The sequence below is a fragment of the Phoca vitulina genome, unplaced genomic scaffold (genome assembly GCF_004348235.1).
Source record: "Phoca vitulina isolate PV1807 unplaced genomic scaffold, GSC_HSeal_1.0 scaffold11, whole genome shotgun sequence".
NCBI classification, from domain to species: domain Eukaryota; kingdom Metazoa; phylum Chordata; class Mammalia; order Carnivora; family Phocidae; genus Phoca; species Phoca vitulina.
Window position 1 is genome coordinate 18,719,982 of NW_022589714.1, and position 17,580 is coordinate 18,737,561.

The window sequence follows — 17,580 nt, forward strand, 5'->3', positions numbered from 1 at the left end:
AGGTGTCCTGCCTCTCACCCATCAGCTCTCCTGGGACTCAGAACCTCAGTGAGGTAATGTCAGGGCTGGACCAGTGGCAGAGCCCACTCATTAAGGGGATGCTGCCCTGGTGAACCCATCAATTATGTCCACATCTGAGGCCTTTGGAGTCCTGGTTCTCGTCAGAGCCTATTCAGTCTTTTTGCCTATTCTGTGAGCCACCCTATATTCTATCAGGATATTCATTTCTGCCGAAGGGTACAAGTTTTGATCCTAACTCTTCTGGAATGGTTAGGTTTAACTCTTAAGAGGCCTATGATTTCCAGCATTAACTGCCCTTGTGAAGAACCGAAGACAATGCGTGAGGACCTGTGTTCCTGGGTCAATGTTGTGCTTTCTAGCTGTGTGACTCTGAGGAAGTTACTTAGCTGCTCAGAACGTCAGGTTCTAATGTATAAAATGGGGATACTCCCACAGTCTAAATTTACAGGATTTCTGTGAAGATTAAGTGAGATGCTGTAAGTAAAGCAGTGTACTGCCTGCCATGTAACTGTAACTCAACGAATATAAGGTCTTCCTAAAATCCCCATAAACACTCTTTTTTGACTTATAAGAAAATGTTGACTTTTGAAGGTCTGAAGGTCTTAAAAACCTCCTGTAATTTATTTTTATATTGATACTCATATTTATATTGATATTTATATATATTCTCAAATTTTTAATCATCTAGCAAATACTTATACCAGAATTCTTGAGTCTTTGAATTTAAATCAACAAATATTCCTGCCTGCCTATTATTATGTAAGTCATTGTACAAACCACTGGGCTAAATGTTAGGAATAGAAAATAAATCGCATATATACACATATAGCCTAAGTTTGTGTGTGTGTGTGTGTGTGTGTGCGTGTGTGCACCTGTATACTCATATACACTGTCCACTCATATATAGATAGATAGGACACAGAAGGTTTGAGTATAATGTGAAGGGACCGATTTTCATCTGGGTTCACGCGATCTTAGCGTGCCATGAAAAAATATTACAAATACATAACCTTACAGGTATCCATTATCATTCTCCCCATCTGTATTACAAATAAAACACAGGGTAGTATTAGAGGCAAAAATGGTAGCAAGATTTATTCCTTATGAGATGAATAATAGGTAGAGATAGCTTTTATTTAACAGAGTAACAGGTGTTAGGGCAATTGCTGGCTTTGGAATTCTATAACTCACTCTGTAAAATCCCATGACATCAAAGTTCAGCCCTGCAAGCTAGCTGTTTATTGAGCAGCACCGGTTTTCATCCTGGGACTGGTGAGGGTAGGTCCAAGTAAGAAGGATTAGGTTTCATAGTAGTGAGCCAGGGCGGCTAAACACCCATGAGGTGAAAGCCATTCCTCCAGAGAAGAGAATGGTTTACTCAAGGGTGTTGATGGCACTGTTCCTTCCCGTGTAGCTCATCTCAGAACTACCACCTTCACCCACCACCCCTCACACCCAAACTGACAGGGAGGTAAAGAAGAGGAGAGTGGAGGGATTAGTACAAGTGGCACAAGATACATAAAAATATGTGTTCCTTTTTCTATCTTAAAGATGTTCTGCCTTTTAAAAAATTGAATTTTAGCCCAGGCTAAGCAATTAATTCAATTTCTGATAAAGACTTCCTTTCTCCTTTTTCCTAAAAATTAACATGTAATTTCTTACATAGCAACAGAGTACCTTAAGCAAGACACCGATGTCTCCCAAGAGAGGAAGTGCAATCTGCATTGAAGGAGAAAAACCCCGAATACATGTATTAATGCACATACATGCACGTAATACAATACAAACATACAATATATTGTACATGTTTTTCCTCAAAGCGTCATGCCAATTGAGATTTGTCATGGGGCTTCTAAGAGCCTCACTGTCAGAATGGTTGGCTTTATATTTCAGATCACAAAATAGGCATATGACACTGACAGGATTCATAACTTTGAGAAGTAGTCACTATTCCTCTGCAATGAACATGTAAAGACACCCATATTGTGGTTTGGAGTCTGCATCTCTATTTTATATTTTCATGACATGGCAACTTTTATGACAACCTGCATATATTCTTGGCTTTAAATAATACATAAAGGTAAATCATTTATTAAAAGGAAGTCACCACTCTGCCAAACAAATTATCAGGCTGTTGAGAAATAAGAAAAGTCTAGAACGAGTTTATCTGAAAGTTCTTTCTCACTGGAGTTCAAAAGAGCCAACAGGTGGCTTCTGTGATTTGCAAGAGAGACACTGAGGGAACTCAGGCAGTGTTTGGGCCTCGTGTCTTAAATTGTCCCTTCGGAGAGACGCTGCAAACCCAAGTAACACTTTATAAGAATCCTAGATGATACACACACATGATTCACTCGGCAGTGGAGTTAAAGTAAGGCCAAGATATGCCTCTGCACGTAGCTTATAAAAGGCACATAAGGCCCAACCAGTGTGGGAGGGAGAAGGATTTGTGAGACTTAGAACCGAGAGGCCAGATTTGGATTTTATCATACAAAACTCTTAATACAATGTCATGTACCATATGGCCTCTCAAATTGTAACTGCCGATTCTGAGGCTATTTAAAGGGATTTCTCTGTCGCTCAAAGCCAGGTTCATCCTGAAATAAAACTTTGGAACACACATTTAGCGCCTAAACCCATTTTTTAAGAGCCTACTCAAGCTGGTTTTTATAATTTAATCATCTCAGCGTCTTAAAGCCACAGAATCAATGGCTATGTACCATATTGTAGGTAACTTACCTGCAAACTTTCATTTAGAAAAATAAAATTCATTTAGTTGGTAGCATTAGAAAGAACAAAAATTGTGGCTATATATTTTAACTCAATTTTCCATGGGATTGAGACATTATGTGCCAAGGCTCAGCCTGGGGCAAAATTGTATAGCTGAATTATACCCTTAGGAAATAAGTATTCATCACACACACACAAAAAATGCCAATGCAGCTTGAATTTTTTTTCCCCTCTACAAAATAATGGGGATAAACAAAATCACCAAGCAGTCACTGAGCATTCTAATTAGTTTGGACAGTAAAAGTTGCTTGGTAGGCTGTTTGGCTTCTGGGTGCATTAAAGATACATAAATCAGGTGGGCATAGTCTGTTGACTTACCGGGTCACCTGGGGGGCCTGGCAGACCTGGCTTTCCATCCCTCCCTGGAGCTCCCTGAAAACAGAATCATCGTGTTCAAAGCTTTGCATGGTGGCACAGGTGTAGATTAAAATAGGCTGGTGGGGAAGAGGAGGTAAAGATGGTCCTTACATCATTCCCTGGGGTCCCTGGAGTCCCTGGCAATCCAGGGAGACCTCGAGGACCCTGGAAAGGGGGGGAATAGTTACTTATGAGGACAGTTTTTCAGTAATTTCCTCCAAGTAAGCAAGCTGGATTTGTTGTGCCAAATAACTTGGTTAAGTAGCTTACCTGAATACCCGGCTCTCCAGCGGGTCCTTGGGAGCCCTGAGCAGAATGAGATCCAATTATCAGAATTCTTCCAGGAATGTCCATAAATTATCCAAGGGGGATAAAGAGCTATGTATTGTAATTCACTTAGTGGAACAACAGGGCTTGCCACCTTGCACCCCCTGAAAACTCCCTGTGAAGTCGGCTAAGACTTTTGGATGGCAGGTAAATACTTAAGCAGATGCCTTTTGCTGGAACCATCGGAAGGATTTTGCTCAGATGCCCTAGGCTATCTCTCTTGGTACCATCATCTGTCCCTGTGCCTTCACGACCACACGGTGCACCCACATTCTATCTGTTCAGAAACTGGCTGCTGATAGGGTGACTGGCTCAGGACTCGCTTTCTTTTCTGCTTTCTACTTCAAGTCATTTCTCCATTTGAAGAAATCGCCAGAACCAGTGTTCAGGGACAGGAGTAGGCAGTAAAGCATCAGTCGCCATACTTTTCTACGTTAGTAAATTGGAATTTGGGGGAAGCCACATGAGGCTGGGCAGTGATCAGTGAACCTAATGACGAGAGCTCCCTCCCTACTACATAAGCACAGATCCTGGAAGGAGGAGTTGACAACCTAGGTAAGTAAATGGTGGGGTTCTCAGCAGCTGACTTCAGTAGCTGCTCACCCACATTTCCTTTCTTGTTTTTTAAAATAAATATTCATATCACTGTTACTGTCAAAGCTACTTTTTGTACCCTTTCTATTTATACTGTGTCCTTAGTTATATATTTTTTAAATTTTTTGCTTCAGCCTCCTTCAGTCCTTTAATAATTTCCCGATCTGTTTTGTTACTGTGTTTAATCTCCCATCGCCAGTGGTCTTTTATATTCTTGCCCCGCAGAATCAATCACACACAACGTAACCATTCACTATGCCTTCTTTTAGCTCTCATGATAATTTCATTACAAGGCCAATTTCCCAAATTAATGCCATTAGAATTAGGGTTTATTTCCACTTTTCTTGTTCCAGAATCTTTTAGTTTTTTTTCATAGTAAATAAAGAGTTCTCATTACTATTTAGTCAACAAGTATGCATACAGAGGTCATTATTATCAGGCACTGTCCTTGTAGCTAAAACACATTAAAAAACTGCCCATTCTCTGTCTTCCCTATTATAAATGACTTCTATTCTCTCTTCCTGAATATATTAATTAAGAGATTTTTGACATCATCTCATTTATACATGCTCCATTCACTTTAAATATTAACTTTTAATTTTATTCTCACTAAAAACAAACAGTAATATATAAATCCTAATCTTAGGCACTTGTATCATCTTACAAACATTCATTTGTACTTTTTAATATGTAGAATGGAGGAACTAAGGGTTAAATAACTGCTTCTAACCCCAAATAAGCGTACACGAGACCAGCATCTGTACGTCAGTAAACAGCACCGTCCCTGTGCTCAGCTATGTAACCTCAATGCTCATCAATTCTCTCCCTCTGACTAGTGTTTATTTATATTTCCTCCTCTGACCATTTCATTCCTTTCTCCTGATTCAAGTTTGTCACTGGATTTTATTTGATTATTGGAATTGACAAGGTTCAAAAGCTTGATGGAATTTCACTTACTGTTCGGCCAGGAACTCCCACCCCCGGTGGGCCTCTGTCACCTGGGGAACCGTGGACGCCCGGCAGTCCTCGCTCGCCCTGTGCAACCAGAGGCTTCCGTTAGTGCGAGGCTCACGAAATTCCAGGCTGTATTTTCTTATTAATTCTTTAGAAATTATCTATGATATTTTCATACCTTTGGCCCACGAGGACCAGGTGCTCCAGGATTTCCATCTAATCCCTAAAAGAAAAAAATCGAGGTAAATACATTTCTTTCTCTAAAAAGGTTAAAAGCATCTTAGAAATTATGACTCAAAAATGGTTCATGGTGCTTCATCCTTCTTGAATAAACCCTTTTCTGTAAAAAAATAAGAAACAGGGAATACATATTTTGCTAGGTTACAGATTTTGTATAGTTACTTTAAAATACAAGGTGTTTTCATTTTTAGGGGAGGTGGGTGGGGGATGGATGAAATAGGTGAAGGGGATTAAGAGTACACTTATCTTGATGAGCACTGAGTGATATATGGAATTGTTGAATCACTATATTATACACTTGAAATTAATATAACACTATGTACTGGAATTAAAATAAAAAACTTAATAATAAAAAAGATGTTTTTATCTTTAAAATGAGGCATCTGATACTGAGAACTATTTATTATCAACAATTAATATAAAAAGTCAAAGAGGATGAGAAAAAAAAAAGTATGTGAAATAGGCATATTGGTTATTTAGATTTTCCAGCTATTCAATTTTTCTATGTCCTGGAAATTGCCCGGCCACAAGGACATTTTCTGCAAATGACCATGAATGGCCATCCCTGCAGAGCCCCTGGAAAGAAAATTTCAGGCAGTTCTTCTGTTTTAACATAGCGTCCTAGGAAGGCTTATGATTTAAACTAGTGTATCTTACTAGCTCCTGGGATCCCTAAAGAATTCATGCAGAAGATTCAGGGGGGCCTATGAATCTTTCAAAACTGTATGTAAAATAGGTATGTGCATTTTATTTTCAGAAAAGAGCCCTTCACCTGCATCAAATTTCCAAAGAGGTTAGAGCTCTGACCTAAAGAACGAGATGAATATTTCTTTTTCTGCAGATCTCAATTGATTCCTATACTTGTGATCTGAAACTGGGAACACACAAGTGGTAATTAATGAACTTTCAAGGGAGATATTAGGAAAAGGGCTGGTACTTACCGGTTCCCCTGGCAGGCTTTTCCCTGGAGGACCAGCCTCACCTTTTGGACCAGGAAGCCCAGGAGGGCCTACAGTCCCACCTGGATCTCCCTGAGGAAGACAAGGTAAGATTCTTACATCATTGCTCAGGTTTGTGGTGGGAGTTGTGGAGGCAGTTTCCATTGCTTTGAGTTGTCATCATAACCAAACTTCATTTTCTCGTTCATTCACTTGTTCAACAATATGTACCGAGGGCCTGATTTATGCCAGGCACTGTTCCAGTTATCTTAAATGCATTTACATTTTGTGGTGAGTTATGTGACAATAAGTTTAGCAGTATCATGCCATATGCATGTACATGGATATGTGCATAAAAGGGCATCTATTCAGAAGTTCTTTCAATGATCTTTATGTTTTCTTTAAGTTATTTCTAAGTGAAGGTTCAACATTAATATACTATTTCCATGTAGACAACAGGAAAAAGGTCCTAAAAGATGGAGACTTCCTAGAGCTACTCCAGAGTCAGCCGCTGAGCTTGAAACAGAGTTTCTGAGTCCTGAGGTCTTCATCTTTAAGTCAGTTCATTTTGTTACATTGTGTTTCTGTGTCAGAATGAGGGCTGTCCCAATGCAGAACTCCAGGGAGCACAATTCATGCCATCGTTTCTGTGGCTGTCTATCCCCTGCACATTCCTGGCAGCTTTGTCCTATCCCTTCACTCCCCCAAAGCCCTTATGATCCTCTGTCTCTTCCTCCTACTGAACTACTTAATTTACAAAATGGATAAAATGGAAGCTCTACCTTTTCTCCTTTAATGCCTTGTTTTCCCGGGATACCATGTTCTCCTGGCAATCCCTAGAAAATTCAGAATTAATGGGAAAGAGCAATTAGAGTATCTCTTATTGTAAGAACATTTCTACCTGTGAGTCTTTGTCAGGAGAACAGAATTGTAACACACAAAGTATGAAGGGATGGGCTGATTTTGGCCTGTTAGAGAGGAAAACGCATTAGTGAAAATATGTGGCTTGTTGTTTCAAGTGAAGTGACTTGGATGTAATGGAAAAGAAACCAAATAAGGGAGAATTGAACCAAATGCCCCATCCATGTTATTGGATGGAAAGTGGAAGGATGGTGGTTGGTAGCATCATATCACGATATAGAAGGATGATGGGCTAAATAGGAAAATATACTTTTACTGTGTCTGGCAACACTGGCTCTTTCCCTTTTGATTTTATTCTCTTTCTCAGCTCCAGCCACTACCACTTAATCTCACTTCTTGGGTAACTTATGTCTCCACCTGTGCCACCAGAATTTTCTCTCTTTCCATAAGATCTCTCCACTAGGTACACTCACCTGGCTCATTAGATGGCTCTGGGGGGAGCAACAAAAAGCTTTGCTCACAAACTGAGTGTTCAAAGTACAAAGCAGAACAAATGCTCTGAAAAAGAGACCTGTGGAGGCTCAGTCAGGAAGCTTGGAGGATACAGCAGGAGGTCATGGGGCTGTTCTCAAGATGATGAGAAAAGGAGAGATTCTAATAGTTGCATAGAAAGTGCTGGAATTGTGGCCAGATAGGGATCAGTTTCCAAGAAGTTATGGCCAGACATTTCTCTTATTTTGCTCAAGTGAGGATGATGGTGAGTCTTAACTCCCAAATTGTGGAAGGCCAGGCTAGGGCAGTTGTTGAAGGAACAAAAGACTTAGCTGGGGGAATGGATAGGAAAGTGCATTTAAAGGACATGAGAGAGAGAGTGAAAGAGAGAGACAGACCGAGACAGAAAGAATAATGGGACCACTAGAATTAGGTTATGCAACCTGAGGACTCTTCTCCAATGGCATTAGAGAAATATTTTCAGCCAAAAGACTTGCTTTTTTTTTAGAGGCTCTTGCAAGAAAACAACAATAGAAACTTAAGAAGTGTCTTTTTTTGGATGGAGAATTAAACCAAAGCCATGCATAATGAAAACGCTTGCTTCCTATCTTAGTTTTCTTTATTTCTTTTGATGTTTCCAGTCTCTGTTACTGGTGGAACACCACGGACAAGCACGTCCAAAGTGATAACTTAGTTAACTTGACTTCCAAAGACTGATTTATTAGGCTAATGATATTCAAAAGGACCTCATATGAATATAGGAAGTTACTAGCCTTCCTAATAACCCCTGACATCAGGTGTGATCAGTTTTGGTAGTAGAGATGACCTATGTCTTTGGAAAATGTAGTATAACTCAGTCACATGAAAAGATGTGGACATTCTTTAAGACATTAATTTAACTTCCACATATCAAAGACACTTGTATTTGCTATACATACAATATCTCCTGGTGGTCCTCTAGGTCCCATAGAGCCTGCAGGTCCTTGTTGACCCTAAAAGAGAAGGTGAAATGTCCTTCAACTCTATTAAAAAATAGATTGTAGCCGAATATATGTAAAACATGGTATGATTTTTACAGAGAAAGACAGGCTTTCTATCATCCTACCTTCTCTGAATAATTCTGAAATGTGCTTTGGGCTTACAAAGATAGTTTAGAGATGTTCTCATTTAAATGGGTCTTTTCCCACCAGCAAGGGAGGCCAGGATAACCTGCCTTACCCACGGGTGGGAGTGCATCACATTAGTCTTTCCCACACCTCCCCATGGCTGGTCTTTCTTGGGACACTCCTGTGGAATCCCACTTGGGGAACTCAAGCATCTGCATAAATTTGGCTAAGAGATTGAATCTTGAATCCCATTCACTTTAAGTATATAGCTCAGGGTCATAGGTTTTGCTCACATTGTTTACTCTAAACCTTTTAGGGATGTTATTGTGAATATGCCCTGAAGAAGAGTTTAAAAACCCGACTGTGAACCAAAAGGCACAATTACTATGAGTGTAATAAATGCAGCCAATGGGGGGAAATCACCATGGAAACACGATAAAGTCTCTGAGAACTTTTGTGAAGAAAACGAATGGCACATCAGAGCCGTTTGTTTTACACGGAAATGGCTATAACTCCAAAATTATTTCTTCTTTTATCTCAGTTATTTCTTATATACCTTTAGTCCTGGGCTTCCTATTAAACCGGGGGGACCAGGATCTCCAGGTTCACCCTGAACACATGGGTGGGAAGGTAAGTGAAATGGTTACTTTAATCTTCACAATCTCATTGGATTGGAGATGCAATAAGAAGGTCAGGAGATTACCTTTATTCCCTGTGATCCCATTAGCCCAGGTTCTCCCTGTAAAAAAAAAATTACCATTTATGTAATGCTTGAACTCAGATGGGATGAGCGTCTCTAATACTTGAATTCATCTGCATTTCTACTAATTAACATAATATAGGGGGAATTACGGATGACATGATGAAGTCAAGGAGAGGTCATTCTTTTTTTTTTTTTTTTAATTTTTTTATTGTTATGTTAATCCCCATACATTACATCATTAGTTTTAGATATAGTGTTTCCATGATTCATTGTTTGTGCATAACACCCAGTGCTCCATGCAGAACGTGCCCTCCTCAATACCGATCACCAGGCTAACCCATCCTCCCACCCCCCTCCCCTTTAGAACCCTCAGTTTGTTTTTCAGAGTCCGTCGTCTCTCATGGTTCTTCTCCCCCTCCGATTTCCCCCCCTTCATTCTTCCCCTCCTTCTACATTCTTCTTCTTCTTTTTTTCTTTCTTAACATATATTGCATTATTTGTTTCAGAGGTACAGATCTGAGATTCAACAGTCTTGCACAATTCACAGCGCTTACCAGAACACATACCCTCCCCAGTGTCCATCACCCAGTCACCCCATCCCTCCCACCCCACCCCCCACTCCAGCAACCCTCAGTTTGTTTCCTGAGATTAAGAATTCCTCATATCAGTGAGGTCATATGATACATGTCTTTCTCTGTTTGACTTATTTCGCTCAGCATAATACCCAAGGAGAGGTCATTCTAAAACATGATTTAAAATACTTATTGCTAATATGTAAACAATAACTCACTTTCTTTCTTCATTTATTTATTTATTTAATTTAAATTAAATTCAAGTTAGTTAACGTATAGTGTAGTGTTGGTTTCAGGGTTTCTTTCTTCTTTATAACAGTTTTTTTCCCCCAGTATCACTTTGACTCTATAATCATCATAGTTCATTAGCAATCACTGCATTCTCCACTTAGCTGACATTTTCGTGACTTGCCACCAACTAATCTTATATCTCAGAGGATTAAAACCTCAGATGAAGGGGGAAAAGAAAATGAAGGGGGAAAAGAAAGAGTAAAATCTAAGTTAATGTTCTGGTGATTCTACCATTGGGTATATGTACTTAATGAACAACAACAACAAAAAAAATTAAGGTTACCCAAAAGAAGACAATATTGGCTATTACGAGTTTGCTTTTCTTATTTCCGTGACTTATTATTGATCCTTTTGATAAAATCATCCTGTTTGATAAATTTAACCTGCATCATTAACAGAATTTTTGAAAAAACTGTATCTTGCATTTTAATTTTGTATTTTAGATATCTTAAGGGTACATCTTTCAAAACATTCATGTCCAATCACAAATAGTAATGGTTAAAGAAAATATATAATACCCAAGCCGAATGGTAAAGTGTCATCACATGGGACGAAACTTAACAAGGTTTATAATTTCTCATTTATTAAAATAAAAGAGTCAAAATTCACAGAGGAAAAAGTAAAATGCTCAGGAGCTTATTTTATCAAATCTATTAGACTCCAAAGTAAACATTTGAGAAATCAGAGAGATAGAAATCAATGAAGTAGAAAACCCAAGATAGTGATAAAACATCTACTTACTCTATCTCCCTTTTCACCTTTAGTAAGAGGTTCTCCCTAGGAAAATGGGTAGAAAACAGAATCAATTATGAACACTTTGAGAAACCCTCCAAAACTGGATATGGATAAATCCTGCAGGCCAAACTCAGACCTCTGTCACAAAGCAGCCGCTAAAATGACTCAGAATGTCACACAGTCTGCTTGCGCAGTTTAAAGGAAGCATATGAGAATTAATTTAAAAACTCTTTCATATTCCCTAGTGAACAATAAGTTAATCATGCTAATACTATTTCGAGAATCCTGAGTGGAACAAATTGGAATGCTGCCAAGGCCAAAGCTTCCTCTTGCATGGTTCACAGAGATGATCTCTCTCTCTCTCTCTCTCTCTCACACACACACACACACACACACACACACACACACACACTTTCTCTTATTAGCTTCTCCTCTTGAAGTTACATGGACATGATTTCATTTACTCTTCACAACAATGCTGTGAGGAAGATACGGTCTCATTTCAAGCATGAGGAAAGAGATTCAGAAAGGTTCTGAGTAACTCTGAGTTATTTCCCCTAAAATAGCACTCACCCACTTTATGTCTCCTTGTTTATCTTGCCTATAAACTCTGTGAATGTAAGGATATAATTGGTCTTGACTATCACAGCATTTCTGGTGTACTCTGTTGGTACCCAGTAAAAGTTTATTAAATTAGAGAATTTCAAGTTATGCAGATATAACAATAATAGCTGATACTCATTAAATCCTTATAATATATCAAACACTGATCTAATCACTGTTCTAGTTAATTCTTATGTGTCACTGGGGTAGGTATGATTAGTATACCCATTTCTGGATGAGGAAACTGAGGCCCAGAGAAGTTAAGTGATTTCCCCAAGGTCATATAGCCAGTGAGAGGTCACTCAGGATTTAAACCCAGACAGCCTGACTTCAATCCTGGGCTTTGGTTGCTCAGTCTGATTTGATTTGTAATTTGATTTACTTATGATTTGAATTGAGTGAACTGACAATAAGGTGGAAACCATTCATTTAAAAAAATTTTTCTTTTGCACAGGAAAGTCAAGAGAAAGTGTGAGAACAATATGGTAGATAATACTCCTCTTGAAGGTCCCCGTAGGGACTGTGAGTCCCTTAAACAAATCACTAAGGGGAGATAAGTGGTTAGTAAGTGAACCCCTGTGGTTTTCACCTCGTGTCCTGTATGCTAGGGATTTTCAGGGCTCAACTCTTCTCTCCCATATTTCCCTGCTCCCTTGCTGTTTCCTGGGGCCATGTGGCTAGTTTTGGCAATGACACGTGAGCAGAAGTGACATGTGTACCTTGCAGGCTGAGGCAAGGAGAAGCCCATTCCTGATTCTCCAGTCCCACTTTCCCTGCATGGTGACTGAGAAGGTTGTGTATTCCAGATGGCTTAGTTACCTGGTGGTAATCAGCCTGGTATCTGAGTGCAGTGGGTATCAGCACCCACTCCTCTGGACCCAACATGCTGGGCATGCAGCACGAGCAAGAAAAAAAACCTTTCTTGCGTTAAGCCACAGAAATTTCAGGGTTAATTTGTTACCTAGCACAACCTAGCCTGCTCTATTATGCCCCATATCTAGCCAATGTGATTAAATCTCTTATTGTTGGTTAACTGCTATACATTAGATCAGGGCTTTATTTATATTCTCGTCTTTCAGCCTTAATTCAAAAAATCCTAGTTGATTTTTAAGAGAAGATGAGCAATGGGCCACAATGCCTATATAACTGCTTATTTTTGCTTATGTTGCATTGCTTATATCATGCTTATTTAGAGCCACTGTGAAGCCATATGGATTAAAGTAACAGGTTAAAAAAAATAAACAGCCAAACCAAACCAGGAGCCTGGTTGTCTCAAAACTTGATATTTCGTCCTCACTCCAACGACTACTATCTGGTCACCTCTCTTTCTCTGTCTGTAAACTCATCTATAACTATAAGCTCTCTAACATGTGACACATGTAGTCATATTCTAAATGTCCAGCAGTGAAGGTGGCGGGAAACTGCCATTCAGCATAAATGGTTCAGAATTCAAATTTGGATTAAAACCATTCCTCTTTTTGGGCCTTCTGGTTATTTTCCCAAGTCGTGTCCAGATTCTGTTCTGAATAGAAAGGTTGAGACCACAAAGAGCTAAACTACTCTGTATAGTAATGTAAAAATGCTTTTCTTTTATGTGGGGGGCAGAGAGGAAGGCAGACAAAGATGCACAGTAGGTCCCCCTTATCTGTGACTTCACGTTCCATGATTTGTTACCGATAGTCAGCTGCAGTCTGGAAGCAGATGATCCTCCTTCCAACGAATCATCAGGGCGGCTGTTGCCTAATGCTATGTCACAGTTCCTGTGTTCTTCACCTCACGTCATCCCCTCATGGAGGCATTTTATCATCTCGCATCATCCCAAGAAGAAGGGTGAGTACAGTTCAAGATATTCCGAGAGAGGCCATATTCATATAATGTTTATTACAGTATATTATTATAATTTTATTATTACTGTTGATAATCTCTTACTGTGCCTAGTTTATAAAATAAACTTCCTCGGGGCACCTGGGTGGCTCAGTTGGTGAAGCGACTGCCTTCGGCTCGGGTCATGATCCTGGAGTCCCAGGATCGAGTCCCGCATTGGGCTCCCTGCTCAGCAGGGAGTCTGCTTCTCCCTCTGACCCTCCTCCCTCTCATGCTCTCTCTCTCTCATTTTCCGTCTCTCAAATAAATAAATAAAATCTTAAATAAAATAAACTTCCTCATAGGTCTGTATGCATATGAAAAAACATAGTATATACTCTTGACCCTCAAACAACACAGGTTTGAACTGCGTGGGTTCACTTATATATGGATTTTTTACAGTGCAGTAAAATGTATTTTCTCTTCCTTATGATTTTATTAATAGCATTTCTTTTTTCTAGCTTACTTTATTGTAAGAATACAGTATATAATACATATAACGTACAAAATATGTGGCAATCCACTGTTTGTTATTGGTAAGGCTTCTGGGCAACAGTAGACTATCAGTAATTAGGTTTTGAGGAGTCAAAAGGTATATGTAGATTTCGACTACACTGGGGGTTGATGCCCTAACTCCCACGTTGTTCAGGGTCATCTGTATAGGGTTTGGTACTATTGGCGGTGTCAGGCACCCGCTGGAGGTCTTTGAATCTATCCCCCTTGCACAACGTGGGACTACTGTATGAGGGACATGGAGTCATTAAGGGATTAAGAGGGAACTGGCAAGCAGAAAAGGTAAAGGAAGAGAAGCCTGTTTCTCCTGGGTAAGGCAGATGGGGCTAAAGATCATCTCAGGGAGGTAGGTGAGCTGCCCCCAAACACCTGCAGTGGGAGAGAAAACCAGAGCGGATTTCCTAGGAGCTGTGAAATCCTCCAAGCCCTGCTACTCAGAGCATGATCCATGAACCAACAGCATGAGCATCACCTGGGAACTAGTAAGAAGTGTGACCTCTCAGGCCCCACCCCAGCCCTCCTGAATGAGACCCTGCGTTTCAAAAGAGCCCCAGGTAATTCAAGTGCACATTCCACCTTTGGGAAACACTGCTCTTAAACCACTGGAAGTTCCTCTTTTCTGCTCTTCCTGTGTTTCAGGTAGTAGAATTTATAAAAATGCTCAGTCTGGGTCTGCCATGTGTCATGAGTAATTTAAGAGGTGAGAGTCAATGTTCAAGCTTGGCGAGGAGACAGTGCAGACCTAGAGAAGCAGTTAGGAGATGGTAAGAGCTGCCAACAAGTGTGGAGTGTCAGGAGTAATTAGGCAGGTAGAAGGGGCAGCAACCACCAGGCTGGATTTGTGGAACGGGAGTTTCTCAGACATTCTTGGAAATACGAAGTCGGGAAGCCCTATTAAAGACTGTCACGTTTTGCACTTGGATACGGAAGCTTGGACTAGACACTAAAGGTGAGAGAGCATGACCCCTGGAGGCAGGACAGCTTGGGGGACTCTGGTAAAAGCCCTCACCCTACCGCTGCCTGCAAATTACCCTTATTGCCAAACAAGCCTAATTTTTATAGCCAAAGCACAGGGAAATTTTGGCTTTGTAATATTAAATGCTTTTCCTACTGTTTCTGTTTGGCACGTGGGCATTTTCGTGACCTCTGCATTCACTATCTCTGCTAAACCAATGTCCTTTGTTCCCCCTGGCAAGGAAAAAGGGAAACGTGATTTTTGTTAAAAGAAAAAAAAAAGAAGAAGAAGAAGAAGATAGTAGGAAGGGAAAAATGAAGGGGGGGACATTGGAGGGGGAGATGAACCATGAGAGACTGTGGACTCTGAGAAACAAACTGAGGGTTCTAGAGGGGAGGGGGGTGGGGGGATGGGTTAGCCCGGTGATGGGTATTAAAGAGGGCACGTATTGAATGGAGCACTGGGTGTTATACACAAACATGAATCATGGAACACTACATCAAAAACTAATGATGTAATGTATGGTGATTAACATAACATAATAAAAGAAAAAAGGTATTACACTTTTGAATAAAGATAAAACATTTAAGTCTGATTCTGGCTGATTCTTACGAGCTGCTGTAGGTTGTTTTTGTTTTTTAGCAGGATTTAAAAAAAAAGCTATTTTTAACTAGGATTCATGTAATCTCTTTAGGCAGTCTGATTTGAGTATAAATGATAATTTAGGTTTTCTCCTCCTACCGCAAAAACTAAGTCTTGAAAGAAAGGGGACTCAGTAATATTGAAAAGTGGCTTGAGAAGCTACTTTGATCTTATAAAAACCAAGGAAGGAAAGTAACTTCAGAAAGTATCCTAAGAGCAGATATATACACGTTTCTAATTTTTTGGATATATTAGCCCCAGTCTTCAATATATTGACTTTATTATTTATTATAGCTATCATGTTTAGTTATAGAAGGGCAGCTTAGTAATTTTTAAACCCTGCGTTCTAGAATCAGCCTACCTAAATGTGATTCATAGCTCTAACACTTACTGGCTCTGTGACCTAGGGCAAGTTAGTTAACCTCTCTGGGCCTCAGTTGCCTCATATGAAGAAGAGGGGTGATAGTAGCCTACCTATCTTATTTTTTAAAAATAGATTGAGCGACTTCATGCCTTGCTAGAGCACTTGCTCAAATATCTGATCTGTTTTTGCTTGCCAAGGCAGGGGCAAACAAGGCTCACGGAATTAGGGCTGATTAGGAAAAATATTTTTAATTCTGTTTTTTAAAAAATACTCTTCCTTTGTCCTAAAAGCTTTCATACTTACAGATTCTCCTTTTTGACCTTTAGGGCCAATGGACCCTGGGAATCCTGGTTGTCCAGTTTCACCCTGAGAAAAAGCAGAAGAGAGATTTTGCATGAGGTCAGGTGAGTACTGTTGTGACTGCGGTTCAGAGCAATTGCTTGTGCTCCCACCAACCACGGAATTTATCTGCTATCATCCAAGAGACAACGTGAAACTGGTTAGACTGTCTGCATAATAATGTATTTGTCAGCACTTCACGATGCCTTCAGCTCTTTCAGAAATCCATAATATTCGTTATGATATTTAAAATTAATGAGAGACAAAAATTATTTTTCAAGGCAAGATGTCCAGAGAAGAAAGAAATATAATTTTGTCTTGTTTCACCAAAAAAATTTTGTGTGTGTGTACGTGTGATCTTAAAGACATGAGATTGTTGAACTGCCACAATAATCTGGACTCATTTTATTTCAGACACTTCTTTCTTTTTTTAGGTGGGGGCAGGTGAAGGAGTGGGGGAGCCATAGGAAGAAAAGTGAGTCTCTCAGCTGTTCCCAGCATTTATATGATCACTGAAATGACTGGCTGTGGACAAAGAAGGCATTCTTGTTGATGGGGTAACAGCAGCTTAGGAATGTCTAAGATGTTCTGGTCAGAGATCTTGAAGAGGGGTTTGTATGTGACATATAAAAAGTATTTTGAGAAAATACAATTTAGAAATAATATAGCGGAAAGGAAGTAGATCACTAATCAGACTTTGGAGGAGTCCCAGCATTGTGCTTTCTTTTAGCATCTACCAAGATCCTTGAATACCACATGAGGGTAAAGTAAACATAGCCACTAGAAGTTATGTATGTTGGGTTTATTCCAACCTCAAAAGCATTTTTGCAAAATGATGTTCACCATTGCATTTCTGGGCATATACCTTTCTCACACAATGTCTTGTATATTTTTTATTTTGAAAAAAATAACTACAGAAAACATGAAGGGGAATATGGCAAACCTCTGTGTACCAGGCAACCAAAATGAAAGAAATACAAAAATTTACAAAGAAGAAATTTTCTGTATTTTCCCCTCTATTTCTGTCCCAAAGGGAGCCACTCTCTTAAATGTATATTTATATTTTCAGTCCATAGTTTTTCATTTTTACTGCATATATGTAATCATGAACAATATATTATTTGGGGTATTTATAACGAATTCCATAAATAGCTTTATTTTTATATTTTACATCCTAGAACTTGCTTTTTTCCACTCAAGGTTGTTTTTAATATCCCTTTCTATTGATACATATAGATCTAGCTCACTCATTGTAACCACTGGAAAATGTTAACGTACCAGGGTTTATCCAAGCCCCGTTGATGGGCATTTGGGTTGTCTCTA

General features: G+C 39.5%; 1 protein-coding gene across 8 annotated transcripts in view; it reads right to left on the minus strand.

Moving 5' to 3' along the window:
- Positions 1–17,580, minus strand: part of COL19A1 (collagen type XIX alpha 1 chain) — a 324,092-nt gene that overhangs the window by 55,828 nt on the left and 250,684 nt on the right. For 7 of the 8 annotated variants that reach the window (XM_032409537.1, XM_032409544.1, XM_032409542.1 and 4 more), the window contains 13 exons: positions 16,222–16,284; positions 10,985–11,020; positions 9,381–9,416; positions 9,234–9,287; positions 8,510–8,563; positions 7,001–7,054; positions 6,222–6,311; positions 5,219–5,263; positions 5,044–5,121; positions 3,436–3,471; positions 3,277–3,330; positions 3,127–3,180; positions 1,699–1,740 (listed from right to left, as the gene is read on the minus strand). In XM_032409537.1, coding sequence (XP_032265428.1) covers positions 1,699–1,740; positions 3,127–3,180; positions 3,277–3,330; positions 3,436–3,471; positions 5,044–5,121; positions 5,219–5,263; positions 6,222–6,311; positions 7,001–7,054; positions 8,510–8,563; positions 9,234–9,287; positions 9,381–9,416; positions 10,985–11,020; positions 16,222–16,284 — 696 coding nt within the window. The remainder of the gene's footprint in view (positions 1–1,698; positions 1,741–3,126; positions 3,181–3,276; positions 3,331–3,435; positions 3,472–5,043; positions 5,122–5,218; positions 5,264–6,221; positions 6,312–7,000; positions 7,055–8,509; positions 8,564–9,233; positions 9,288–9,380; positions 9,417–10,984; positions 11,021–16,221; positions 16,285–17,580) is intronic. The other variant, XM_032409538.1, reaches the window with a different exon arrangement.